The sequence below is a fragment of the Saccopteryx bilineata genome, chromosome 2 (assembly GCF_036850765.1).
Source record: "Saccopteryx bilineata isolate mSacBil1 chromosome 2, mSacBil1_pri_phased_curated, whole genome shotgun sequence".
Lineage (NCBI taxonomy): Eukaryota > Metazoa > Chordata > Mammalia > Chiroptera > Emballonuridae > Saccopteryx > Saccopteryx bilineata.
The window spans coordinates 58,757,023-58,780,896 of NC_089491.1; the positions used below are offsets into that span (position 1 = coordinate 58,757,023).

At 42.9% G+C, this 23,874-nt stretch overlaps 1 protein-coding gene and 2 pseudogenes across 6 annotated transcripts in view; 1 reads left to right on the forward strand and 2 right to left on the reverse strand.

Annotated features, from left to right (window-relative positions):
• The window catches only part of APBA1 (amyloid beta precursor protein binding family A member 1), a 230,421-nt gene that overhangs the window by 135,815 nt on the left and 70,732 nt on the right, over window positions 1-23,874 (forward strand). For all 6 annotated transcript variants that reach the window (XM_066257120.1, XM_066257122.1, XM_066257123.1 and 3 more), the window contains one exon: window positions 16,901-18,214. In XM_066257120.1, coding sequence (XP_066113217.1) covers window positions 16,970-18,214 — 1,245 coding nt within the window. In that variant the 5' untranslated portion in view covers window positions 16,901-16,969. The remainder of the gene's footprint in view (window positions 1-16,900; window positions 18,215-23,874) is intronic.
• LOC136327795 (small nucleolar RNA U3) lies at window positions 7,330-7,415 on the reverse strand (annotated as a pseudogene).
• LOC136322848 (high mobility group protein B2 pseudogene) lies at window positions 12,724-13,334 on the reverse strand (annotated as a pseudogene).

Sequence of the window (23,874 nt, forward strand, 5' to 3'; positions counted from 1 at the left end):
TTTAAATACGAAAATATAGATATATTTATATATTTTTTACATAAAATATATTTATATGTATAATATTTATGTTATATCTATGTATCTACATTTTAACATATAATATACAGGGGTGGGCAAAAATGGGCTTACAGTTGAAATACATATAAATAATACAATAATAAATAAGAAGAATAAACTTCATATTGCACGTACTCATAACTGTAAAATGGCTTTTGCCCACCTCTGAATATTAAATACAATATGCACAATATAATGTATATTTTAAATACATATATAAATAAATATTTTTAAAATAATGAATATATACATTTTTCATAGACTTTATTTTTTAAAGCAGTTTTAGGTTTCACATCAAAATTGAGCTCAAACTACAGAGATTTCCCACATGCCTCCTGTCCCACACACACAGTCTCCCCCACTATAGACATCCTGCACCAGAGCTGTGCATTTATTACAACTAATAAACTGCATGGACAAGTCATTATCACCCAGAGTCCATGGTTTACATTGGCTTTTACTCGGTGTTATATATTCTAAGGGTTGACAAGTATATTTTTTGTTCTTGTTCTTAGCATTATATTATCTCATTTAACTCTTCAATAACCCTATGAGATACATGCTGTTGTTACCCTGATTTAGAGAAGAAACTGAGGCACGGTAAAGTTAAGTGACTTAACCAAGGTCCCATAGCTGGTAGGTGTTGTTGGAAATGACCTTGAAACCAGGCAGGCTGATTCAGTGCGTGTTTTTAACCACTGTTCTATATTGCCTCTGACTTGATTCCCCAATCTCTCGCATTCTCTTTCCCCTGCCCACTGCTCCCCCAGGTGACAGTAAAGAGTTCTCTCTATTCTTACTTCACTTGGCCTCCCCATGGCCTCATTGCCTGTTTGAGGAATCTTTGAGCAACTTCTGCTGTTCTCTGCAGCAGAAGCCCTGGGTGCTGAAGGGCAGGAGCTGTGGGTTAGCTGCAGCCATGACCATGATGGGTACAGGTGTGTGGACAGCAGGGAAAGGGAAGGTGAGGCTGGGAGTAATTGAGAGCGGAATGGAGCACAGCCGCTGACACTGGACTCCAGATCCAAAGACATCTGAGATTAAAGGGCAGTGGTGAAGACTGGGGGAGGGAGAAATATGGGACCAGTCCCCTGGGGAGAGCTGACTAGACAGTATATGACTTGGTTCTGGGTCACAGCAGCCACCAGCCTTTTCATTTACTCATTTGTTTGTTATTCACAATATCCTGTTATTCGGATAGAAAATTCCAATAACTGGAGGGTCTTTTGTTTGTTAAACAGGGTGGTGGGGGAAGGTGATGGCATACGGTTTCGAAGAGCTTGAACACAGCTAAATTGTTAGCAAAAGAAGAGGAAAGAGTTGGGAAGCTTAGAAGGAAAATCTAGAACTGCATTGTCCAGTGTGGTAGCCACCAGCCACATGTGGATATTGAACGTGCTGTAAATGTAAAATTCACATTGGATTTTGATAATTTAGTAAAAAAAAAAAGGAAAAGAATGGAAACTGTCTCAATGATAATGTTTATATTGATCATATGTTGAGATGATAATATTTTTCATATATTAGGTAAAATAAAATACAGTGACACTTGAGTAATGCAGGGTTTAGGGCTGCTGACCCCCTGTAGTTGAAAATTCATGTATTGCTTTTGACTCCCCCAAAACTTAACTACTAATACCCTACTGTTGACAGAAAGCCTTACCAGTAACATAAACAGTCAATTAATACATATATTGTATATCATATGTATTATGTGCTATATCCTTACAGCAAAGTAAGCTAGAGAAGAGAAAATGTTATCAAGAAAATCATAAGGAGAAGAAAATGCATTTATGGTACTGGATATATTGATTAAGAAACTTCCACATATAAGTGAACCCATGCAGTTCAAACTTGTTATTCAAGAGCCATCTGTATACTGTATTATTAAAATTAATTGTACTTTCTTTACCTTTATTAATGTGAGTACTAGAAATATTTAAATTACATATATGGTTTGCATTATGTTTCCATTGGACTGTAATGATCCTGAAGGAGGGAACAAAACCTATGAAGGCTCAGGAATGTAGCGGAAGGTTCACAAGAGAGAGAAGCACTGTGGCAGATGACTGAAAAGAAAGATGTGGGCAAATTTAACCAACGAGGGTTTTTTTGGAGGATAATGGTATGGTGTGCAATATAATCTCTCACCTCAGTCTTCACTATGAAATCTTCAATAAAATCTTTATTTTATTTTTCAATGAGAGGAAGGGAGATAGACTCCCACAGCACCCTGACTGGGATCCACCCAGCAACCCTCATCCAGGGCCGATGCTTGGACCAACCAAGCTATCCTTAGCACCTAGGATCAGTGCTAGAACCAATTAAACTACTGGCTGTGAGAGGGGATGAGAGAGAGAAGGTGAATTCTCATATGTGCCCTGAGTGAAGATCACACCTGGGATGTCCATACACTGGGCCAAAGCTTCATCCACTGAGCAAACCAACCAGGTCCAAAATCTATATTTTTTAAATCTCTCTATTTTTTAAATTTAACATGGTTTCAAGTGTCCCATTCAATATAACACCCTCACCTCCCTACATCGTGCCCCCCAGGCCCCATGCAAAGTCTCTTTTCCATCCTCATTTCACCCCCTTTACTCCCCTCCTTCTCCCTCCAGCCCCCATTTCCCTCTGTGACTTGTGCCCCATCATCCGTATCTTTAGGTTACATATATATAATTCAACTAATCCCTCCACCTTCTCTGATCCTGTCCCCTCATCCCCCTTCCCTCTGATAGCTGTCCTTCTGTTCCTTGTGACCCTGCCTCTGTTTCTATTTTGTTCCTCGGTTTCTTGTGCTCATTAAATTCCACATATGAATGAGATCACATAATATTTGTCTTTCTCTGTCTGGCTTATTTCACTTAGCATAATAATCTCCAGGTCCATCCATGCCATTGCAAAAGGTAAGATTTCCTTCTTTTTCACGGCCATGTAGTATTCCATTGTGTAAATGTACCACAGCTTCTTTATCCTGTTGGACACTTGGGCTGTTTCCATGTCTTGGCTACTTCAACAACACTGCAATAAACATGGAGGTGCATATTCTCTTTTGAATTAGTGTTTTGGGATTCTTAGAATATATTCCTAAAAGTGGGATAGTTGGGTGATAAGGCAGTTTCATTTTTAATTTTTTAAGGAACACCATACTATTTTCCACAGTGGCTGCATAAGTCTTCATTCCCACCAGCAGTGCAGGAGGGTTTCCTTTTCTCCTCATCCTCGCCAGCACTTGTTGCTTGTTGATTTCTTAATGAGAGCCATTCTGACAGTTGTGAGGTGGTATCTCATTGTGGTTTTAATTTGCATTAGTGACATTAAACATTTTTTCATATGCCTGTTGACTATCTGTATGTTCTCTTTGGAGAAGTGTCTCTTCATTTCTTTTGCCCATTTTTTAATTGAATTGTTTACCTTCCTGGTGTTGAGTTTTAGAAATTTTTTTAAATCAATTTTAGTTATTAACCCCTTATCAGACATATCAGCAAATACGTTCTCCCATTGAGTGAGTTGTCTTTTCATTTTGTTAATGGTGTCTTTTGTTGTGCAAAAGCTTTTTAGTTTGATATAGTTCCATTTATTTATTTTGTCCTTTATTTCACTTGCCCACAGAGATCTAGTGGCAAAAATATTGCTACGAAAGGTATCGGAGAGTTTACTGCCTTTGTTTTCTTCCAAGATCTTTATGGTTTTGCAACTTACATTTAAGTCTTTTACCTACTTTGAGGTTGTTGTTTTGTTTTGTTTTGTTGGTGAATGGTGCAAGTTGGTGGTCTAGTTTCATTTTTTTGCATGTACCTATCCAATATTCCCAACATGATTTATGAAGAGACTGTCTTTACTCCATTGTATATTCTTGCCTCCTTTGTCAAATATTAACTGACCGTAAGAGGGTAGTATGGACATTTTAATAATGTTGATTCTTTCTATCCATGAACACGGTATATGCTTCCACTTGCTTGTGCCTTCCTTGATTTCTTTTTTCAATCTCCTATAATTTTCTGAGTACAAGTCTTTTACCCCTTCGTTAAATTTATTCCTAGGTACTTTTTTTTGTCGTTGTTGCAATAATGAAAGGGATTCTTTTTTTTTTTTAAATAAAGCAAATTAAAAATATTTTCCTTTGGAGAAGCTTATGTCTCCCCTCAAGATGACTGAAAAGTTCTGGGTCCTAAAAAACTGGGTTTGAATTTCACTCATCTATACATATTTGGAGCCTAAATGAGATCAGTTAACTAGAAGGACAATATATAGTGCAGACACCTTCTCTTTACATTCTAGTAGACATGTCCAATGACATGGACCCTTAAGAATTTCCAGACTACCCATGAATAATTTTAAGAGAAAGTAGTTTTCATCTTTCCCCACATTACGTTTCTTTCCCTGTTAACTTTTTGGAAATGTGACTCAATTTAGAGAGTTGATTATTGTGAGAGGCTTTGAATAAATATGGGGTTTCTGGCTCATCAAATCCAAATTTAAGTAATCACCAATGTTGCTAACTAATAGTTGCTTTAATAGATTTGGGGAGTTATGAAGCCGAGCTGTCAGGGAGCAAACCTTTTGGGATACAGCGTTTTTAATTATCTAGTGAATATCAGATTTGGGGCATAACTGAACAAATGTGTGAGGGCTATGCCAGCATTTCCAGTGCTGCTTTCTTGACCTGTGACTACAAAAGAAGCTTGGAAACAATTTAATTTGAAGCTTGATAATTAGGATTGTGACTGACATTTTGGTGTGAATTTTAAAAGAAAATGCTAGAGAGAGCTACAGAAAACTGGAGAGGATAGAAGGAAGCACGTTAACTGACTTTCTAATGAGCCAAATAATTTGTAAAAGTAACAATAGCAGTAAATTTAAGGTGATGCGGTCTCAAAGAAAAAGGAGTACATTTTAATGAATTACATTCAATTCATCCTCAGCCGGATGGTCCCCCGTTTCTTTCTCCTTTTGCAGTACAAAGTCATGAGCCTCTGAAAACTAACAGCTGAACTGATTTTAGAGATTTGCTATCTTTAACACTATAGTATTGTGTCTACAAGGCTTTCTGTATAATAACAGAAGTATCAGGAAAATAGTGGAAATGGATTGTAACTGGGGATTTAATAGCCCTAAACTGAGGGTCATGTAGCAACAGAGATAATAAAAATAGTGGGTGAAGAAAGAGAGTTGTATGGGGGCATGAAGGGAGGAATTTAACAGAAAAAAATGCCAAAAAAGAAAAAAAATGCCAAGTTTTTGTAACCCTCAATAAATATAGATTATGTAGGTATGTTTGATCTTATACCAGAGGCGTGTCACAAACTCAGAGAGACTTTTAATTGGTTTTGATTTCCAGAGAATAAGCCTTGAGTTTTCTATAAAATTTGCAAGACTTCCCCTCTGAGTTTCCATGATTGCCTTAAGCTTAGTTCATGTATTTTATTGGGATCAGAGTGATAAATGAATGATTTGATTGTTAAAGTGCTAGATAAAGAGCCAGACAATAAGGAAGTCTGCATAAATTGAGAATTTTCTCTTTAATCAAAGGCTGGGCTGTGATCAGAGCTTTAGGGTTGGCAAGTCTGAGTTAATACAAGTGGAGGAATTCATTTTCCTGCCTGGTTAAGTGTTCGCCACAATTACACAGATTTCAAGGTGGATGAAAGGAATGAGCCTGATTTTGTATTAATCACATGAGAATGTATTCATCCAAATGGCCTATGTCCCTCTGTTTACTCTGCAGGGATAAAAGCTTATGTTAAAGATGTGGCCATTGGCCAAAACAATTTTTAAAGCCCTCTTTTGGAATTGACTTCAGCACTTGAACCAGTCTTTTTAATTATCTTGGCTGCTGCACATCGTCAACCTTTAGGGATAGGGTTGATATTTGGGGAACATCAAATAGCATTCCCAGCCAAATCTTGTCAGCAAGGTGGGTAATAAAGCTGGTTAATACTCTTTGAAGTTAAAAATCAAATGTAACTACATATGACTATAGAATATTGAAAATGATTAACTGGTAGCTTCAAAAAACTTTACATTAACTTTGAAATCAATTCCAATACAAGAGTGGCCAAAGTGTTTTGAGCAAAGGCAGTGCCCTTGGGACATGTTAGAAGAGAGTCTGCCAAGGTGACTCGTGGAAAAGGGATTATACCAATGTAGGTGTTTGTTTTAAAAAATCAATCAAATCACTTTACGAGCTTAGGGGAATGTAATAGGAAGAACATGGACAATGAGATCCAGATGGGGCTACCTCCACCCCTTTCAGCTCTGAGTGACCTTGGGCAAATAATTTAAGCTGTCTGAGATTCTGCTTCAAAATTAGCAAAGGGAGATAATTCCCACTGGGATGGTTTTGAGGGTTAGAAACATAGCATATAAAGCACCATATACACTGCTCACAAAAATTAGGGGGTATTTTATCGCTTCATATTCGATTTGAAATATCCCCTAACTTTTTGTAAGCAGCATATATTGGCTTATGCATAGTACAGGGTTCGTGAATATTATTTAATGGATTTATTTATACTCAAGCCTTATTTCAAAATGCATTTAAGAAGGTTAAATTCTTGTTTTCTGGCCTTACATAACCATTTTGGGGAAAGGGTAGCATTAATCAATGTAACATGTGTTCAAATCACTTATATTAATGTTGTTTTAATTTTTTAAAATACTGTGTTAAAACTATATGTGTTAAATATGGATTATGGTATATGCAGAAAATGCACCAATGACTGTTAAATAGCATGTATAATATATCAGATACTATTCTAAGTATTTTATATATGAATATATTAACTTCTATCATCCAATAATCCAGTGATATAGGTACTATTACTATCCCCATTTTAGAAAAGATAAAATTGGAGCATTTGCTATGAATAAGTCATCAAAAGTCAAAGAGGTAGTAAGTGGTAAAACCAGGATGCAAATTCAGACAGTCTGTTCCCCACATCAATCCCCTTAACTACTATAACACCTCATTAAGTATAGTGGACGGTCGGATGATCCATTAGAGATTGATTTGATATTTGAAGACTATCAAGCACTACTCATGGCTAACTCTTGTAAATAAGGTGGAAGCTAATCCTTGTGGTAAAAACTCAAATATGACAAAATATGACTATAGAATATTGAACACTATTTGCTGGTAACTTAAAATCCCATAAGTTAACTTTAAAAGCTGCTCCAATAAGGGAGTGGCCAGTGTGTTTTGAGCAAAGGCCTTGAAACATGTGTGCAAATAGTCTACCAAGGCTTGTTGAGAAGAATCAGGACACACCCAGCCATGTTGAGCAGGTGCTAGAAGGCAAATTCAGCTACATGTAACAAACTATAGAAATGATCCCTGAAAGTATAGTCTTTCAGCTACATGTATAGATGAAAGTTTAGTCCAGCAAGCTATTCGCCATCTTTAGGGGATATGGCAACCATCAACAGTGGCCATCCAGACAAGCTATTGGTATTTTTGATTCAGAAAATGGAGTATGCAAGGTGATGAGCAGCCAATATTGGGACAATCTGTCCACAGGGGACAATCCAAATCACAGGGTGAAATATCAGCATCTGCGTCCTAATTCTTGAGGGTGGGGCAAAGCCAGGTCTAACATTAAGATTTCATATACACTGGGAATGGGCTGAGCTCCAGTTAATTGATGGACTAGAGCAGTAGAAGGTCAAGTAGTCTCTGCTGTTGGTAGAAGAAAGTTGTAGAGCAGGGGTCCCCAAACTTTTTACACAGGAGGCCAGTTCACTGTCCCTCAGACTGTTGGAGGGCCGGACTATAAAGAAAACTATGAACAAATCCTTATGCACACAGCACATATCTTATTTTAAAGTAAAAAAACAATATGGGAACAAATACAATATTTAAAATAAAGAACAAGTAAATTTAAATCAACAAACTGACCAGTATTTCAATGGGAACTATGGGCCTGCTTTTGGCTAATGAGATGGTCAATGTGCTCCTCTCACTGACCACCAATGAAAGAGGTGCCCTTCCAGAAGTGTGGTGGGGGCTGGATAAATGGCCTTAGGGGGCCACATGCGGCCCGCGGGCCGTAGTTTGGGGACCCCTGTTGTAGAGGATGCAATACAGGCAGGCAGGTTGGTTTTTACGCCCATTATGCTTCCTGTGTGATTTTCTCCATTAATTCTATGAATGCCATGTAGCTTGTGGAGAGGCAATGCCATAGATCTGGGAAGACACAGCCTAGTGCAGTATTTCCCCTTAGGGTGCCACCTCCCTGATTTTTACTATAGTTGTATTATTTCTCGTTTTACACTTGTCTTTAATTGGACTAGTTAGTGATTTCTTTTTTTATCCTCTACTAACACAAGTATTACAACTTTGTTATCCCTTAGGGTCCCAGCAGGAAATAGGGCGCTCGAGTTAGGTAATATGCAGAGAGAGACCAAGAAACAGAGGGGCTATTGACAAGGGTGTGGACTTGGCAGGATCCTACCACCCCTCCTACTCATAAGTCTGAAGGGAAGGGGAGGGAGCCATCAGGTGGAGAGGGCCACCTGGCAGAGACTGTGCCCTCCAGACAAGGGACATTGCCAGTCTGAGGCAGCCTTTTAGGGAGGGAACTGGGTGAATAACTATCCCAACTGCAGTCTCCTCCCTCTCTCTGATGTCTCTCCACTGGCCAAACCCAAGAGAATCAGGGAGGTACTGATGCAGCCCAAAAAGGCCAACCTCGCAGGGCACAGAGCAGGGTGGAGAAGGTGTACAGAAGCTCTGGAGGGGAAACTAAAGATGGCCAGCTCACACATCTTCAATGATGCTGGATAGAGTCAAGGACATAGCCCTCAGGTCTAACTACAGAAACCTCACTCAGGTTGACATCTAGCTGTTCAGCAACATTCCTTCAGTTCAGGTGCTCAAGTCACTGTGAAACCATTACCAATACTATCTGCCAAGCCATTCTTTACAATTTCAGGCACAATGATATTAGAAGAAACAAAATAACATTTTGCTAAGACAAGATGTTCTGTGTGAGGAGGGTTTTTCTGATGTGTGAACTTTTTTAAACTGAAAATTATTTTAGGAAGGAGTAATGTGTGTGCTGGATTTACCTTGACTCTCACCCAGTATCGCTAAATTTAACTTCCAACTGAATCAAAGGAGATTACACTTTAATGAACTATGCTACTGTTTCTTGTTAATAGATGCATTATGTTTAGAAGAGCTGATGATTTGAATGGGGTTCCTGATGTCCTTTGGATTCCCTATAGATGTTTCACAATTGACCTACCTCATGAAAAGAACACATATTTATAGGGTAGTGAAGACAGATAAATATATCTAGGTATTCTTATTCTATCATCCTTTTTTTTTAGTGAGAACTATTAATCCCCCAGCATAGATTGTGTGTGTGTGTGTGTGTGTGTGTGTGTGTACACTATGTCCAGGGCTTAATCTTATTTGACAACCCCAACTATTTGTTGCTGTGGAAATTAACATATCACCACAGTCTCAGGGTCTATGGCAGCCCCTCCAATGGGTTGGTGGCAAATGTCACGTTGACTGGAATAGCATGTGCGCAGGTGGATTAAAACAGGTTGCGGTCCCAAGAAGTGGGACTTTTCCCCCAAATGCAGTGGGGAGAGATGAGGCTCATTCATTAAGACCATAGGAAGTAATTGTACTTCTAAAATATATGCAGAAGTATAAAAACTTATATAAATGGAATCATGTTGTTCATTCCTGGGTTTTTTTTCAAGAGAGAGCATAGCTAATATAGTCTTCTATTCCCACATCTCCACCCTTTACTTTCATGTGTATTTTCTTTTTCTTTTTTTTTTTTTGTATTTTTCTGAAGCTGGAAACGGGGAGGCAGTCAGACAGACTCCCGCATGTGCCCAACCAGGATCCACCCAGCATGCCCACCAGGGGGCGATGCTCTGCCCATCCGGGGCATCGCTCTGTCGCAACCAGAGCCACTCTAGCGCCTGGGGCAGAGGCCAAGGAGGCATCCCCAGCGCCCGGGCCATCTTTTGCTCCAATGGAGCCTCGGCTGCGGGAGGGGAAGAGAGAGACAGAGAGGAAGGAGAGGGGGAGGGGTGGAGAAGCAGATGGGCGCCTCTCCTGTGTGCCCTGGCCGGGAATTGAACCTGGGACTTCCACACGCCCGGCTGACGCTCTACCACTGAGCCAACCGGCCAGGGCCTCATGTGTATTTTCTACACCTGCATTACTACCAGCCTGCAACCCCCACCCCCAACACACAATACCCTTTGTGTTAATAACCCAGTATAATTCCTTTTGTTACTTTTTATATCGCATTTTGTCTTCAGTAAGGCCCTTTTTCTAAAACCACTTCTGAATATGTTAAAAGGGAGAGTCTGTTTGGAAATTTTTATAATGACTACTTAGGGACTGATCAACCAAAGTAATTTACAGCCTTCCCTCTGTTAATCCCAAACCAACATGAACCTCAGCTAACATTATGAGATACCTGGGTTCAACTGCTGAAATGTGAAATGTTGTATTTCTAAGTAGTGCACTTTGGTGGAGTTCACTCCCCTTGTACACCTTTTCTATTCTGGCTGTGGAATATTCCAGAACCAGGGGTCAGAAAGCCACCTGCACTTCACTACTGGTGGCCTGGATTCCTTCACCCCTGCAGCCAAGATGCCACAGCACCCCCTCCCCATGTTGTGTAGGGGCTTCTGCCCAGGGGCTGTCTTGCTTGTGTACTCCAGGACACCTAGCCTTCTGTAGAGACAGAGAAATTTTCTTCAACCAGCTGCTTTCTCCACTCTCAGCCTCCAGAGGTATATGGGACATAATTAAGGGTACACTGACTGGATGATGGCACTCATCCTCTCTTAGGCTTTAGTTCCTGGGATGTTTATGAGCTCATGCAATGCAGAATCTATAAGAACAGCAGCACTTTCATGATTCTCAAAGGCAATGCAGTGCTGTTGTTTTACCTGTAAGCTCCTTTTGTAGCTTGAAACCTATTTCTGTTTTGCACTAATCACCAGCTATTATAATTATTGAAATAGTCTACCCTTGAGGACTGGGACCACCATTTATAACCTTTTGTATATCCTTTGCCTTGCCCAGCACATGGTACATGTCCAATAACTGCTGACTGGAGCAACACAGCCAAATGCAGGAAAGTGTTGAGTCACTAGAGTTCTTCGGGCACTTAGAGCATCAGAAGGTGGACGAGGTTGCATGGGCAGATGAGGCAGCAAAGATTCAAGATGGTAAAACAAAATGAGTTTTTCTCCAAAGGCTGAGCATGCCAATGTCCAGAAGGCCACAAATACTGGGGGGAAATAATTGTTTTATTTTTAATCAGTAAAAATGTATTCACTATTTACTGTGTATTCTCTGTGCTTGGCACTGGGGAATCAAAGATAAATGACAAGTCCTCCTTTCCCAAGGACTTCATATTATAAAGAATTGTTACTCAGAATGACAGGTACTATAATAATGATATATAAATAACAATAGAGAAGTACAGTGGGAACAAGGCACGGGTTAATCAGGCCTTATCACTCCCTTGCTTAAAGAAACCCAGTAGTGCCCTGGCCGGTTGGCTCAGTGGTAGAGCATCGGCCTGGCGTGCAGGAGTCCTGGGTTCGATTCCCAACCAGGGCACACAGAAGATGCGCCCATCTGTTTCTCCACCCCTCCCCCTCTCCTTCCTCTCTGTCTCTCTCTTCCCCTCCCGCAGCCAAGGCTCCATTGGAGCAAAGTTGGCCTGGGCACTGAGGATGGCTCTGTGGCCTCTGCCGCAGGCACTAGAATGGCTCTGGTTGCAACAGAGCGACGCCCCAGATGGGCAGAGCATCGCCCCCTGGTGGACGTGCCAGGTGGATCCCAGTTGGGCGCATGCGGGAGTTTGTCTGACTGCCTCCCCGCTTCCAACTTCAGAAAAATACAAAAAAAAACAACAACAAAAAAAAACCCAGTAGTATATCACTATGCCTGAAATAAAATCCAAATTTTCTACCCTGATGTACCAGGCCCTGTTCTACCCAGCCCCCTCCCTCTCTTCATAAAGATTATTTCTGTCCTTGAACACAGCAAGTCCTTTCTTACCCTAAGGCCTCGTCCTTAGCTCTTTTTACTCAGCTGCCTCTTTATTATTCAGGCCTCAGCTCAAATATTACCTCCTCTGGCCACTATCTACATAACCCCGTCTCCTCCCTCTCTTTCTATGCCATTACCCTGTTTTATTTTCTCCATAAACCTTTTCACTCTCTGAAATGACCTTGTTTGTTTATTAACATAATTATTGTCTAGTTCCCTCTCCTTTTCTTTTTTTTAATATACATATTTTATTACAAAAAATTTTTTAAAAAACAAAATGCAACATTCTAAATAACCCAAAATTTACTACTGAGACAAAACTAATTCTGAGTCTGCTTTGCCTCCATACACAAGTCAGGAAATTAAAGAAACCATTATATATTTAGAAACATTTAACATCAGAAGCCTTAAAAATCTAACTGTATGCAGTAGCCCCTCAGAAAGCTACAACCTGTATTTTTAAAAAAAGTATTTTCTCTACAAAGAACCTTATCAGCTATACAAAAATATGTAGTTTTTATACTGAAGTTAATATTGAGCTGCACTTGAATTCACATTCTTAGCCAAAAAATTCCCTGAGCATACAAACATACTCCATACACATTACAGGACAGCCATTATTCTTCATCATCTTCCTCCTCCTCATCATCTTCCTCTTCTTCCTCTCCTCATCTTCTGGTTCGTTCTTCTTTGAGCCTGTGGGCGTGCCAAGACCCTTCTCTCCCACTCACTTTGCCCTCTGCACAGTATGCAGCAATCTCCTTTCATATTTCTCCTGTAGCTTAGCTGCTTTTTGCTCATATGGTTGCTTATCTTTGGCTGACTGTTCAGACCACTTTTCACCCAGTTTTTTTGCAGTATCCCCAATGGGAAATCCAGGGTGTTCACTTTTGATCTTTGGGTGATGTTCAGAGCAAAACAGGAAGAAGGCAGATGGAGGCCTTTTAGGAGCATTGGGATCACTTTTCTTTCCTTTCTTATCACCTTTGGGAGGAACGTAATTTTTCATCTACCTGTCATAGCGAGCTTTGTCACTATTGGCCATATCTTCGAACTTTGACTTTTCCTTTGCTGACATGATCTTCCATCTCTCCGAGCACTTGGAGAATTCGGAGAAGTTGACGGAAGAGTCTGGGTGCTTCTTCTTGTGCTTCTCCCGGCAGGTTTGCACGAAGAAGGTGTACGAGGACATCATGCCCCTCGGCTTGTTGGGGTCTCCCTTACTCATGGCTGACAGATGGCGTCTATCTTTGGGGCAAAAACTTGGTGGTAGATTTTCCTCAGAGTTGTACCCTGCAGCCTGGTCTGACCAAGAGGCCTCCCTCGCTGAGCTCCGGGGTGAACTGGTTTATGGCTAAGCCAATCCTCAGCCTCTTGTTTTGCAGAGTTCTCTGTGCAAAGGCACTTGAGGTGCAGGACCTTCCCTCTCCTTTTCATTGCTCCCTCCCCCTGTGCACTTTTCATTGCTCCCTCCCCCCATGCACTAGAATGGTGGGCCTCTGAGATCAGAGGAGCCTGCTTGGCTTGGCCACTGCTTTGCCCTAGTGCCTGGACCAGTGCCTGGAGGCCAGCACAGGACCGAAACTTATCAAGGATGAACTTGCTTTTGGGAAGAGAAGAAAGATTCACTAAAGAAAAGTTATAGGTAAAAATAGGCTGAGGGTAGAGAAAGCAGTAAGGGCCAATGCCTGGATTTGGGAGTATTAGAATACAGGGGTCAGGTGATGTGTGGAGGTAACACATGTTGCCTGAGGAGCAACATGGCCCAAGGGCTACATTTGCTAGGAGTAGGACTCAAGCCCCCAAAGCCCAGACTAGAGAGCAGGGGTCAGACACCTGTTCTGCCAGTTTTGTCACTCCCCTGTTGGGTGACCCAGGCAACCACCTAATCCCATAGTGCCTCCCTATCTTTATTTTTAAAAGAGCTGATAATACTCTTTATAAGGAAAAATAAATGAATACTCTCTTCATAGGCATATATGAGGATTAAATGACTCATTATATAGAATATGCCTACAGTGCCTAGTATATGGTTGGCTAAGCATTAGTACTATGCACAAGAGAGGAATGGCCAAATAGTTTGAGAAATAGGGCTATGGGATTGAGATTTGTATTGTATTTTAGAAAGATCAGGCTGGCAGTGGGGAGGATGGACTAGAGGGGGCTGCAAACTAGTCAAGGGAACAGTTGTGTAGGCACAACAGATAAAGACCAAGTTGGAAGTGAGGGTGATGGAAAAATTATTAAGACAGTGCACTCAGTCCTCAGTTCAGAGAAGGAGATGAGGCAAAAAGACAAAAAGACAAGTACATAATGATTCCTGGGTATGGGGATTGGGCGATTGGGTGGCTGGTGTTGCCATTCACCCATACAGGAAATACAGAAGGTGGGAGCCAGGCGGGGAGAGAGGGTGAGGAGGCCTGACTTGTTCAGTTGTGGCAGGCTGACTCTCAGAGCTGTGCCCCAGGTGGAGCTGCTCAGCACGAAAATTCACCTCTCCCTGGATGGCAATATGACACTCACATGCTCAGCACTGCACTTACTGGTCCTTAATACATCCTAGCACTTAATATTTTATGCTTTAAAGCAAATACTGTGAGAAACATCTTTGTCCACGTCTAAAGGTTAGGTAGTTGGCTATGTATTTGAGATTTCTATAAGTAGAATTACTAGAGCAAAGGTATGTTACCTTTTGGAGATTTTAGTTTGTCTTGCCAAATTGCTTTTCAAAAAGGTTGTGCCAACACGGGGTTGGGCAAAGGTAGGTTTTCTGTTGTTTGTATGGAAAATAGTAGAATAATTAATAGATAAATAATAAAAGAATAAACTCTGTTTTGCGTGCCCACAACTGTAAGCCTACTTTTGCTAAACCCTGTATATATTCTCACAGCCTTAATATTCTTTTACAAATACCACCCTCAAAATTGGCAGAGTATGAGGGACAGTTTTCTTGTGTGCTACCTATGGTGTGACCACCAGTGTCAGCTCCATCTTTAGAAGTTGCTAGTTGTCTTTGTCCTAGGGAGAGTCCTCAGAAATAAAAATGCCTGTTATTTATTAACATGCTGTCAATATCACAACCCAAACTATATTCTTGAAACCATGGCCATGAGTGAAATATAAACACTCCATGCATAACTCCTCCCCTGAGGCTTGGAATGGGGTTTATAAGGAAAATGCACTCAGTGACTACAAAGCTCCACTTTACCAAACTACATTATCATAATAGTATTTCCCACCAAAGAACGGGTTTCTTGCAACTTTCCTTACCATGATTTAGTGTATACACATGCATGGAAATCCCATTTCCTTTGAATCAATAAATGCACTGTGAGAGGATACCATTCATTGGTCAAATACAATTTTAACCCACAGTAAGAGAAAATTGCTTTTTAATGCATATGAAATAGAAAAATCTATTTTCACTAAAGACAGTGATTAGGTCAGTTCTACGAGAAATTGTCATGAATTGTTGGCTGTTCGGGTGCTTTGAATGGTTACTGTATTTCTAACACTGACCACACACAGCTCACACACCACAGACCACTCGTACCCCAAGAGTGTTTGTGTGTTTAGTATCCCTCTCTGTGCATACCTGCTTTGTGTTTATCAGACTTAGGTTTGTACTCATAAAGTTTTTAATCTCTTGTCTTTTTCAGAGTCCTTACAAAGAAAACATGGGTGAACTGTTCTTACCCATGTGTTGTATTGAATATTCATTTTGTTCTTTCCATGATCCACTCACGGCAGCCACCTGACCAGTGGGCCCCCCCAGCACAATAGTTGCCTCTTCTGTTCAGAGCATTAAGTATCCATCAAAGTCTGAATGGAGACTCTTTTGGAAGACACTTGCTTTTGGAAACCTCTCTTATACCTAGTCCATGGTCACTGTTCTTAGGGTGGAAATGGGTAAAGAGGTTAGGCATATTATCCAATTCTGGCTATAATGGTAATTCATAGAATTTTAGATCCATGGTGTATGGGGGAAGTGAGCTAGTTAGTGTTTCTTTAAGTGTATTTGTCAGAACTCTGGTCTGGGGGTGGGGTGTGCGGGGGCAGGGAAGTTTCCTAGTCAAACAAGTTTGGGAAACCCTGAATCCTGTATCTTCGTGCTCTTGAATATTCACAGTAAAATGGCAAATCTAAGTCAGCATTTCCCAAACTTATCTGACCAAGGAGTCTCTTTTCTCTATGTAATAGCCACTAACTGAGTCTAGTCTCCTGATGGAAAACCAGAAAATGATGCCACCTGGCCAAGTAACAGCCAGCAGTGACAGGACAAGAACCCTCTGGTGGCTGATCACATCCCTCAGGATGGCTGCTTATATGTTTTGATAATAATGGCTTCAAAACATTTCAAAAATTTTAAAGATTCGTTTCCAAAGTTATTTAGGGTCCTAGTTTATAGAGTTTTATCCCTTACCAAATGGAAAATGTGTCATTTGGCCATTCAATTTAGGAGTACTCTCTATTCATATACGTCAGAAATGGAACTTGAAGAGTAAGTGTGGTCGAGAACAAACGCTCAAGAGGCTCTTGGTTGGAGGGTTGGGGAAGGGAGAAAGCCAGTAAGCAATTAAACAAGTAGATATGTAATTACAAATTATGATACTGGGTTCCGAAGAAAATGAACTATGTGCTGTCAGATCAAGCTTAAATTTGCAATAATTTTTTTAATTGACCTGGATTCAGAAGGGATCAATAGCAGTTGTTTTTACGGCCGTGTTGGTGCTCCGCTCAAGACCACAGCCTGAACCACTTAACAACCCCTTCTCCCCCTCTTGCTTTTTCCAGCAGGGTGAGGCAAAATGAGAGCGCAGTGAGCCGGCCCAGCCTCTCTCCCATCGGTCCCCGACGCCCACCATGAACCGCTGGGACGGGGCCACGGAGGTGGAGGTGACCGACGAGGCGGCAGGCGGGGAGGTGAACGAGTTGGTGGAGGCCGACCTGGAGCGCCCGGAGGTGGAGGAGGAGCAGGAGCAGCAGCAGGAGCAGCAGCCGCAGGAGCAGCAGCAGCAGCAGCAGCAGCAGCAGCAGCAGCACCATTATGCGGGCCGGCCTCCACGCGGGCGCCCCGTCGAGGACCTCCGTGCCCAGCCCGGGCCGCAGGAGGAGGAGGAGCGCGGGGACTGCCTGGCGCGCTCCGCCAGCACCGAGAGCGGCTTCCACAACCACACGGACACGGCCGAGGGCGACGTGATCGCCGCGGCCTGCGACGGCTACGACCCGGAGCGCACACAGGACCCAGAGGACGAGAGCGCCTACGCCGTGCAGTACCGGCCCGAGGCCGAGGAGTACACGGAGCAGGCGGAGGCCGAGCACGCCGAGGCCACGCACCGCCGCGCGCTGCCCAACCACCTGCACTTCCACTCGCTGGAGCACGAGGAGGCCATGAACGCGGCCTACTCGGGGTACGTCTACACGCACCGGCTATTCCACCGCGGCGAGGACGAGCCCTACGCCGAGCCCTACGCCGACTACGGCGGCCTCCAGGAGCACGTGTACGAGGAGATCGGGGACGCGCCCGAGCTGGACGCGCGCGACGGGCTGCGGCTGTACGAGCAGGAGCGCGACGAGGCGGCCGCGTACCGCCAGGAGGCCCTGGGCGCGCGGCTGCACCACTATGACGAGCGCTCCGATGGCGAGTCCGACAGCCCCGAAAAGGAGGCCGAGTTCGCGCCCTACCCACGCATGGACAGCTACGAGCAGGAGGAGGACATCGACCAAATTGTGGCCGAGGTCAAGCAGAGCATGAGCTCGCAGAGCCTCGACAAGGCGGCCGAGGACATGCCGGAGGCCGAGCAGGACCTGGAGCGCGCTTCCACCCCAGGCGGGGGCCTCCCGGACAGCCCCGAGCCCCAGGCGCCGGCGGGTCAGCAGCGGGTGGCGGGCACCGCGGGCGGCGAGCCGGTGCAGCGGTACAGCAAGGAGAAGAGGGATGCCATCTCGCTGGCCATCAAGGACATCAAGGAGGCTATCGAGGAGGTGAAAACCAGGACCATCCGTTCGCCTTACACCCCCGACGAGCCCAAAGAGCCCATATGGGTCATGCGCCAGGACATTAGCCCCACCAGAGATTGTGACGACCAGAGGCCAGGGGATGGAGATGTAAGTACGTGCGGGTTTCAGGCGTCCTCAGCTCTACGGGCGCCCAGGAGGGGAGACGGGTGCTGTGTGGCCTTGTTTGTCATTGGGAAATGACATTCTGAGATAAATGGTCTGTGGGGATGCTAAAAACGTGCCCACCGTAAGCTTCAAAAATAGTTTGCACTTAAACGTGCATGAAACACAGGTGGCTGGGAGTTCAAGTGTTGAATGCGTTTATCAGACCTTGCAGGGATCGCTGTGAACCACTGCTTCTTAAACTGCTCTTAGAGCGCTTGTTCAGAACTGGGTTTCTAGGTGCACCCTCTCCCAGTGCCGTCCATTCTCAAGTAGCAGGTCTGGGGTGGGGCCTGAAAATCTGTAATGTTAAAAAAACAACACAAACAAAAACAAAAAGAAACAGTTCTGACTGATAAGGAAAGACTTTATTAGAAAGGAGTATTGCACAGTTAGGAAAAGGTACTGTTGTAATGGGGGGGGACTAGCAATAAGAGAATCTATCTGAGTCGAAGCTCTGCAAGGGTCTATAGGGTTAGGCAAAAAGAGGATTCTTTTATAGGGAGGAGTAAACAAGACTAGAAAGGACAGGTATGAAGAAGTAGAAAGAAAGCATGGTTTGAATGCATTGCGTATGAGAAGATGTTTTTAACCTGACAACAGCCTATTGTTGGGAGGAGCTGTTGAGGAAGGATTGTAGATTAGCAGAAGTTCAGGGACCTGGAGGAAGGAGAAAAGCTTAACCAAAAATTGGTTAACAAGCATCTTGTTCTGGTTAACCCAGAATTCAGCTAATCATTTGTCAGATAAAGAATGAGAATTTGGAGGGTCTGTGTCTGGCTTTGTCATAGGTGAACAAGGGGGCACCTAGGAGAGAGTCATATCTAAGTCATATGGGAAGGGGTTCCTTGCAGTAAACTGTTTCCAAAACACAGAAGGGTGGAGGCCCTTTACCTCTGCTGTTTTCTGGGATCACAAGGCTCAGGTGAAGTTCAACATTGTCACTAACAGGTAGGTTCCCAGGTGATACTGATGCTACTGGTCCCAGGACCACAATTTGAGAACCATGCTTAAAGCAACCCCTGATAAGTTTGGAGCAGGGAGTGTGGCCTCCTCAGAGGAAATATTTCAGAGCCCTTTCCCGCCAGGAGTTTCTGAAGTTCACCCACCTGTGCCTCACCGTGGCTTTCAATAAGTGCTTAATTTACACTTCTAGTGGCACCAGGGTAGCTTTCTCAGATCATAAAAGATATGTTTTTGGTTTTAAACTGAATTGTGCTTTTTTGTGAAGAGCTACAGAAAGCTGTTGCTGTCCCTGTCAACATTTTTTCAATTTTGAAATCCCTAAGAAATCTGATAACATGGCAAGCTTCGGTGTCACAATCTATTCAAAGTAAATCAAGAAGACTAACCTTTGCCTCACTACCTAGCTATAAAGATTCTCCTTCTGCTCTGATTCTCCCTTTTCCATTCACTTGAAAAAAAAATTTAAGCAATTTCATTTAAAATGAGAGCTTGGAATAAAATAAGGATCAAGAGGTTAATTTAATTTCATTTAATTCTTCATTTTATGATTGCACTGGACTATTTCTCAGTATATCTTTTGGAGTGAGAAACCGTTATTGGAAGCTGTTCATTTTACTTATACCGAATGGGTTATGCAGGTCAGAGAGGTATTGCTCGCCTCCTGTTTTAGTAACAATTAACATTCGCTGTTAGCAGATTATATCTCTGGCACCTTTAAGGAGAGGCTGAAACCTGTCCGGGACGGATCTGCATCCTCCCCAGCAAGGGGGCAGCATTGGATCAGTTAGTTCCAAGATGCCCTGTATCTCTCTTCTGTTTTCCAGACTTCATTCACTTCCGGAAGGTTTGAAACACAGGAGTGCTCACATGTAGACTTCCCCTTGACTTCCAGCCATTTCTAGGTCCCTCCGGGCTAGGAGGGAGGGATTGCAGCAAGTATTTTGCAACTGAAGTGGAAATAGAGCACGTTTTCAAAAGTAGGGAGCTGGTAAGAGGCTGAGTCCTACAGTCTTTTAGAAACTTGGAAAAAGCTGCAGGAGCATTAAGTCCAGATGCTGGACTCTTCCATCAGTTTTCTCACATGAACAAGCTCCTTGAAATGACCAGCTCAATCAACCATGTTGTCCCTGCAGCTTCATGATGAACCCACAGCACAACCTACACTGGTTTTTTTCATTTATACTGGGACAACATCTTAACCCTGTCACATGATATTTCATTCCGAAGGTAGACTATTGGATGGTGCTTTAGAAAGCCATACTGTCAGAAATTCAGCTTGATGCTAAGAAATTGGTGAGTAGGGCTTACTAGGTTGTGAATAGTTAATACCAAGCAAAACCAAAAACCTGTGCTTTAAAATATTCCACCAGTTTTTAGCCATTTGAATTTGTGGGTTGTAGATATTTCATCTATCATGCCAAATATATAGGAAAGACCTTCATTTGCTACCTCTTTAACAGTATTATGGAAGGAAAATATAAGTGTTTATATGTTCTGTTAATTTCTACTTAAGCATCAAAATGTATTTACCAAATGCTTATTCCATGCAGAAAATGGAATGCATTATTAAAAGTAATGTGGTCTGGAGTTTGTCGCGAGGTACTTGTTAAAAATACAAATTACGCCTGACCAGGTTGTAGCGCAGTGGATAGAGTGTTGGATTGGGACATGGAGGACCCAGGTTGAAAACCCCAAGGTCACCAGCTTGAGTGCTGGCTCACCAGCTTGAGTGCGGGATCATAGACGTGACCCCATGGTCGCTGATTGAGCCCAAGGTCACTGACTTGAAGCCTAAGGTCGCTTGCTTGAGCCTCAGGTCACTGGCTTGAGCAAGGGGTCACTCACTCTGCTATAGCCCCCCCTGATCAAGGCACATATGAAAAAGCAATCAATGAACAACTAAGGTGCCGCAACAAAGAATTGATGCTTCTCATCTCTCTCCCTTCTTGTCTGTCTGTCCCTATCTCTCTCTCAGTCTCTGACAAAAAAATAAAAAAAACACAAGGTACTGTGTTTTCCAAATCAGAATACCTAAGTGGGGCCCAGAGACCTGGGATTTTGTTTGTTTGTTTGTTTGTTTTCTGGCTCTTATTTTGTTTTGTAAATTCTCCCTCTGATTCTTAAGTATGTAAAAGATTAAGAACCACTGATTTAAAGGGGGGAAAATGTGTCACCTGGAAAGTTCCGCATGTAATAGCTGTGGATTTGAGACTTAACTAACTTTTATCAGCACAGCTATGGTTTTAACAAAAGGGGCTATCTTTTTGTGGTTATGGTCAACAGACCTGGAGAAGGGGTCCTGCAATTCTTATTACAAAAATAGTGCCAATTGGCATGGTCTGCAGCTATAGTGAAGCACGTATAAAGCACCTGCATAACTACTTGCCAGAGATAACTGCTGATGGTGAAATCTGCTTTTAACACTACTTTTAATTCCCTCAGAACTTGAGCGTTTTGCTCTTCACTTGGAGCAAAACTGCTATTTGCTTGCTGATGACTTGTACAGAATGCGAAGGTAGGACTGCTCATTAGCAAGAACTTACTGAACACATACTCGATGCTCAGCACTGAGGGAAAATAATTGTTTTCTGAAAAATTAAAAAAAAACAACAACTGATCAGTGCTTTGGTTCTAGTAAAGACTTTCTCTTCCCCAGGCATGTGTTTGAAAGCTCCCAACCCCCTTCTTGAAAACTGTTGTTAAAGAATGGCCAGTTCTGAAAAGTTCCACAGCCTACCGATCTTTTTTGGGGCAATAAAACCATTCTGAGTAGAGAAGAGAGTCATGGTCGGATCAGAGAGATAGAGATGGCAGCACACGGATTAATTAGAGGGTGCTGGCTACATTGAGTGGCGTGTTCTGCAGCTTGCAATGCTGTTTATCTCTGCTGCCTCTGAAAGTGACAGTAAAATAATAAAGATACGTAAAGTCACAGGCACCAAGTGACAGAAGAAACAGCAGCAGCTGAGAACAACAAAATTTTGGAAAATCTAGTGGTGATTGGCTGTGGTGGACATCACTGCTCCCAGTGCTCCCAGTTGTCCTCTTCTAAGCACAGGGAGGACCGCACCGCACTTCCTCATCCCCAGAAGTTAGGTATGGCCCATGAACTATGGGAGCCGTGAAGCAGGAGCTACTTCTAGGCAGCAGCAGCTAAGAGCAGAGTTCTCCGCCTGTAGCCTCATGTCATAAGACTCGGAGCCTAGATCGGCATAGGTCCCACGGGACCGTGATGAGCAAGACTCCCTGCTGACCCTGTGGAGTCACACATGCAGTGTGAGAGAAGAATTCGCTTCGTTGTTTTCAGCCTGGGGGATTTGGGTGGTTTTCTTACCATAGCATAGCCTGATCGATTCTGACAAACCCACTGACAGGTTTCTGTTCTCTCTCTCTACTCTGCTGAGTGTCTGTAAGGACTTGTGCTGTGGACGCCTGGAAGAGGCTTGGAAATTTGAGTCACCAGATACGGATGGCAGAAGTATGGCTGGGGAAAAGGGATTGTTTGAAAGTCTGTCGCAGGAGAGGTTAGATTCCATTTCTCTTGTCTGGCTCACGTGGCCAGGCTACCACTCCTCCCCCAGCCCACAGATAATGGGGACGTTACTGTAAGGACAGGGTGAGCCAGAGAAGCACTGGAACTGGGGACACAGGCCACAGCCGAAAATGGGGAGGAAGAGCCTTTGGGAACACATGGCCTGCTAAGCAGTGGGGCTCCGAATGCCTTCGAGTTCGTAGCTGTCAGGTTTAGAACCTACCCAACCCCAGGGCCCTAAAGGATATCAGAGTATTCCTCTCTGAGGAAAAAGGCCCAAGAGAAAATACCTACAGATAATCATGTTTGGGGGTTTCCAAGCACAGCAACCCAATCCCTACCAGACCACCCCACAGTAAAATTTACTGCCACACATGGGCTTTTTGTGACACACTATAAAATACACATGGCCATCCAAGGATCAGCAGACATTTGAAGAACATCTCTAATATGAAAGACAAAGACACACACAAAAGCAAAGGAAAAAGGAACTTGTTGAACTAAAGGCAGTGCTCAGAGCAGAAGAAAACTGTAAACCACTTACCAGTGTCCTCAGAAAGATAAGAGGAGACAAGGGAGCCATTAAATTAGAATAGGGTGTCATTTTCAAAAAACCACTTTAACTAAAAAATATGACAGCAGAACTTTTAAATCAACATTTTTAAAAAATCCTTCAGTAGGAAGGTTAGAAGACAAAGTAGAGAAAACCTTCACGAAAGTAGAACAATTCGGGCCCAAGGGAGGAAAGTAGTATGAGCATGGGAAAGATGGAGAAACTAGGAAGGATTACTTTTTAGAAGCAAATGACATGGGGATTTCCTGGTTCAAAGATTCCAGTGCTTACCTAGATCAATGAAATAAGAACCCACAGAAATTCCAGAGCACACAGGAGACAGAGAAGATCCTGCAGGCTTTCGGAAAGGTAAAAGCAGGTTACAGATGATCAGGAATCACAATGCTGTTGGACTTCTCAAAACACTGGGAGATCCACACCCAGCCTAATTTTGAGTTAAGTGTGAGGATGGGAAAAAGATGTCTTCAGATAGGCAGGTCCCAGAAAATGTACCTCCCATATCCCCATTCTCAGGAAGCTGCTAGACAAGGGCTC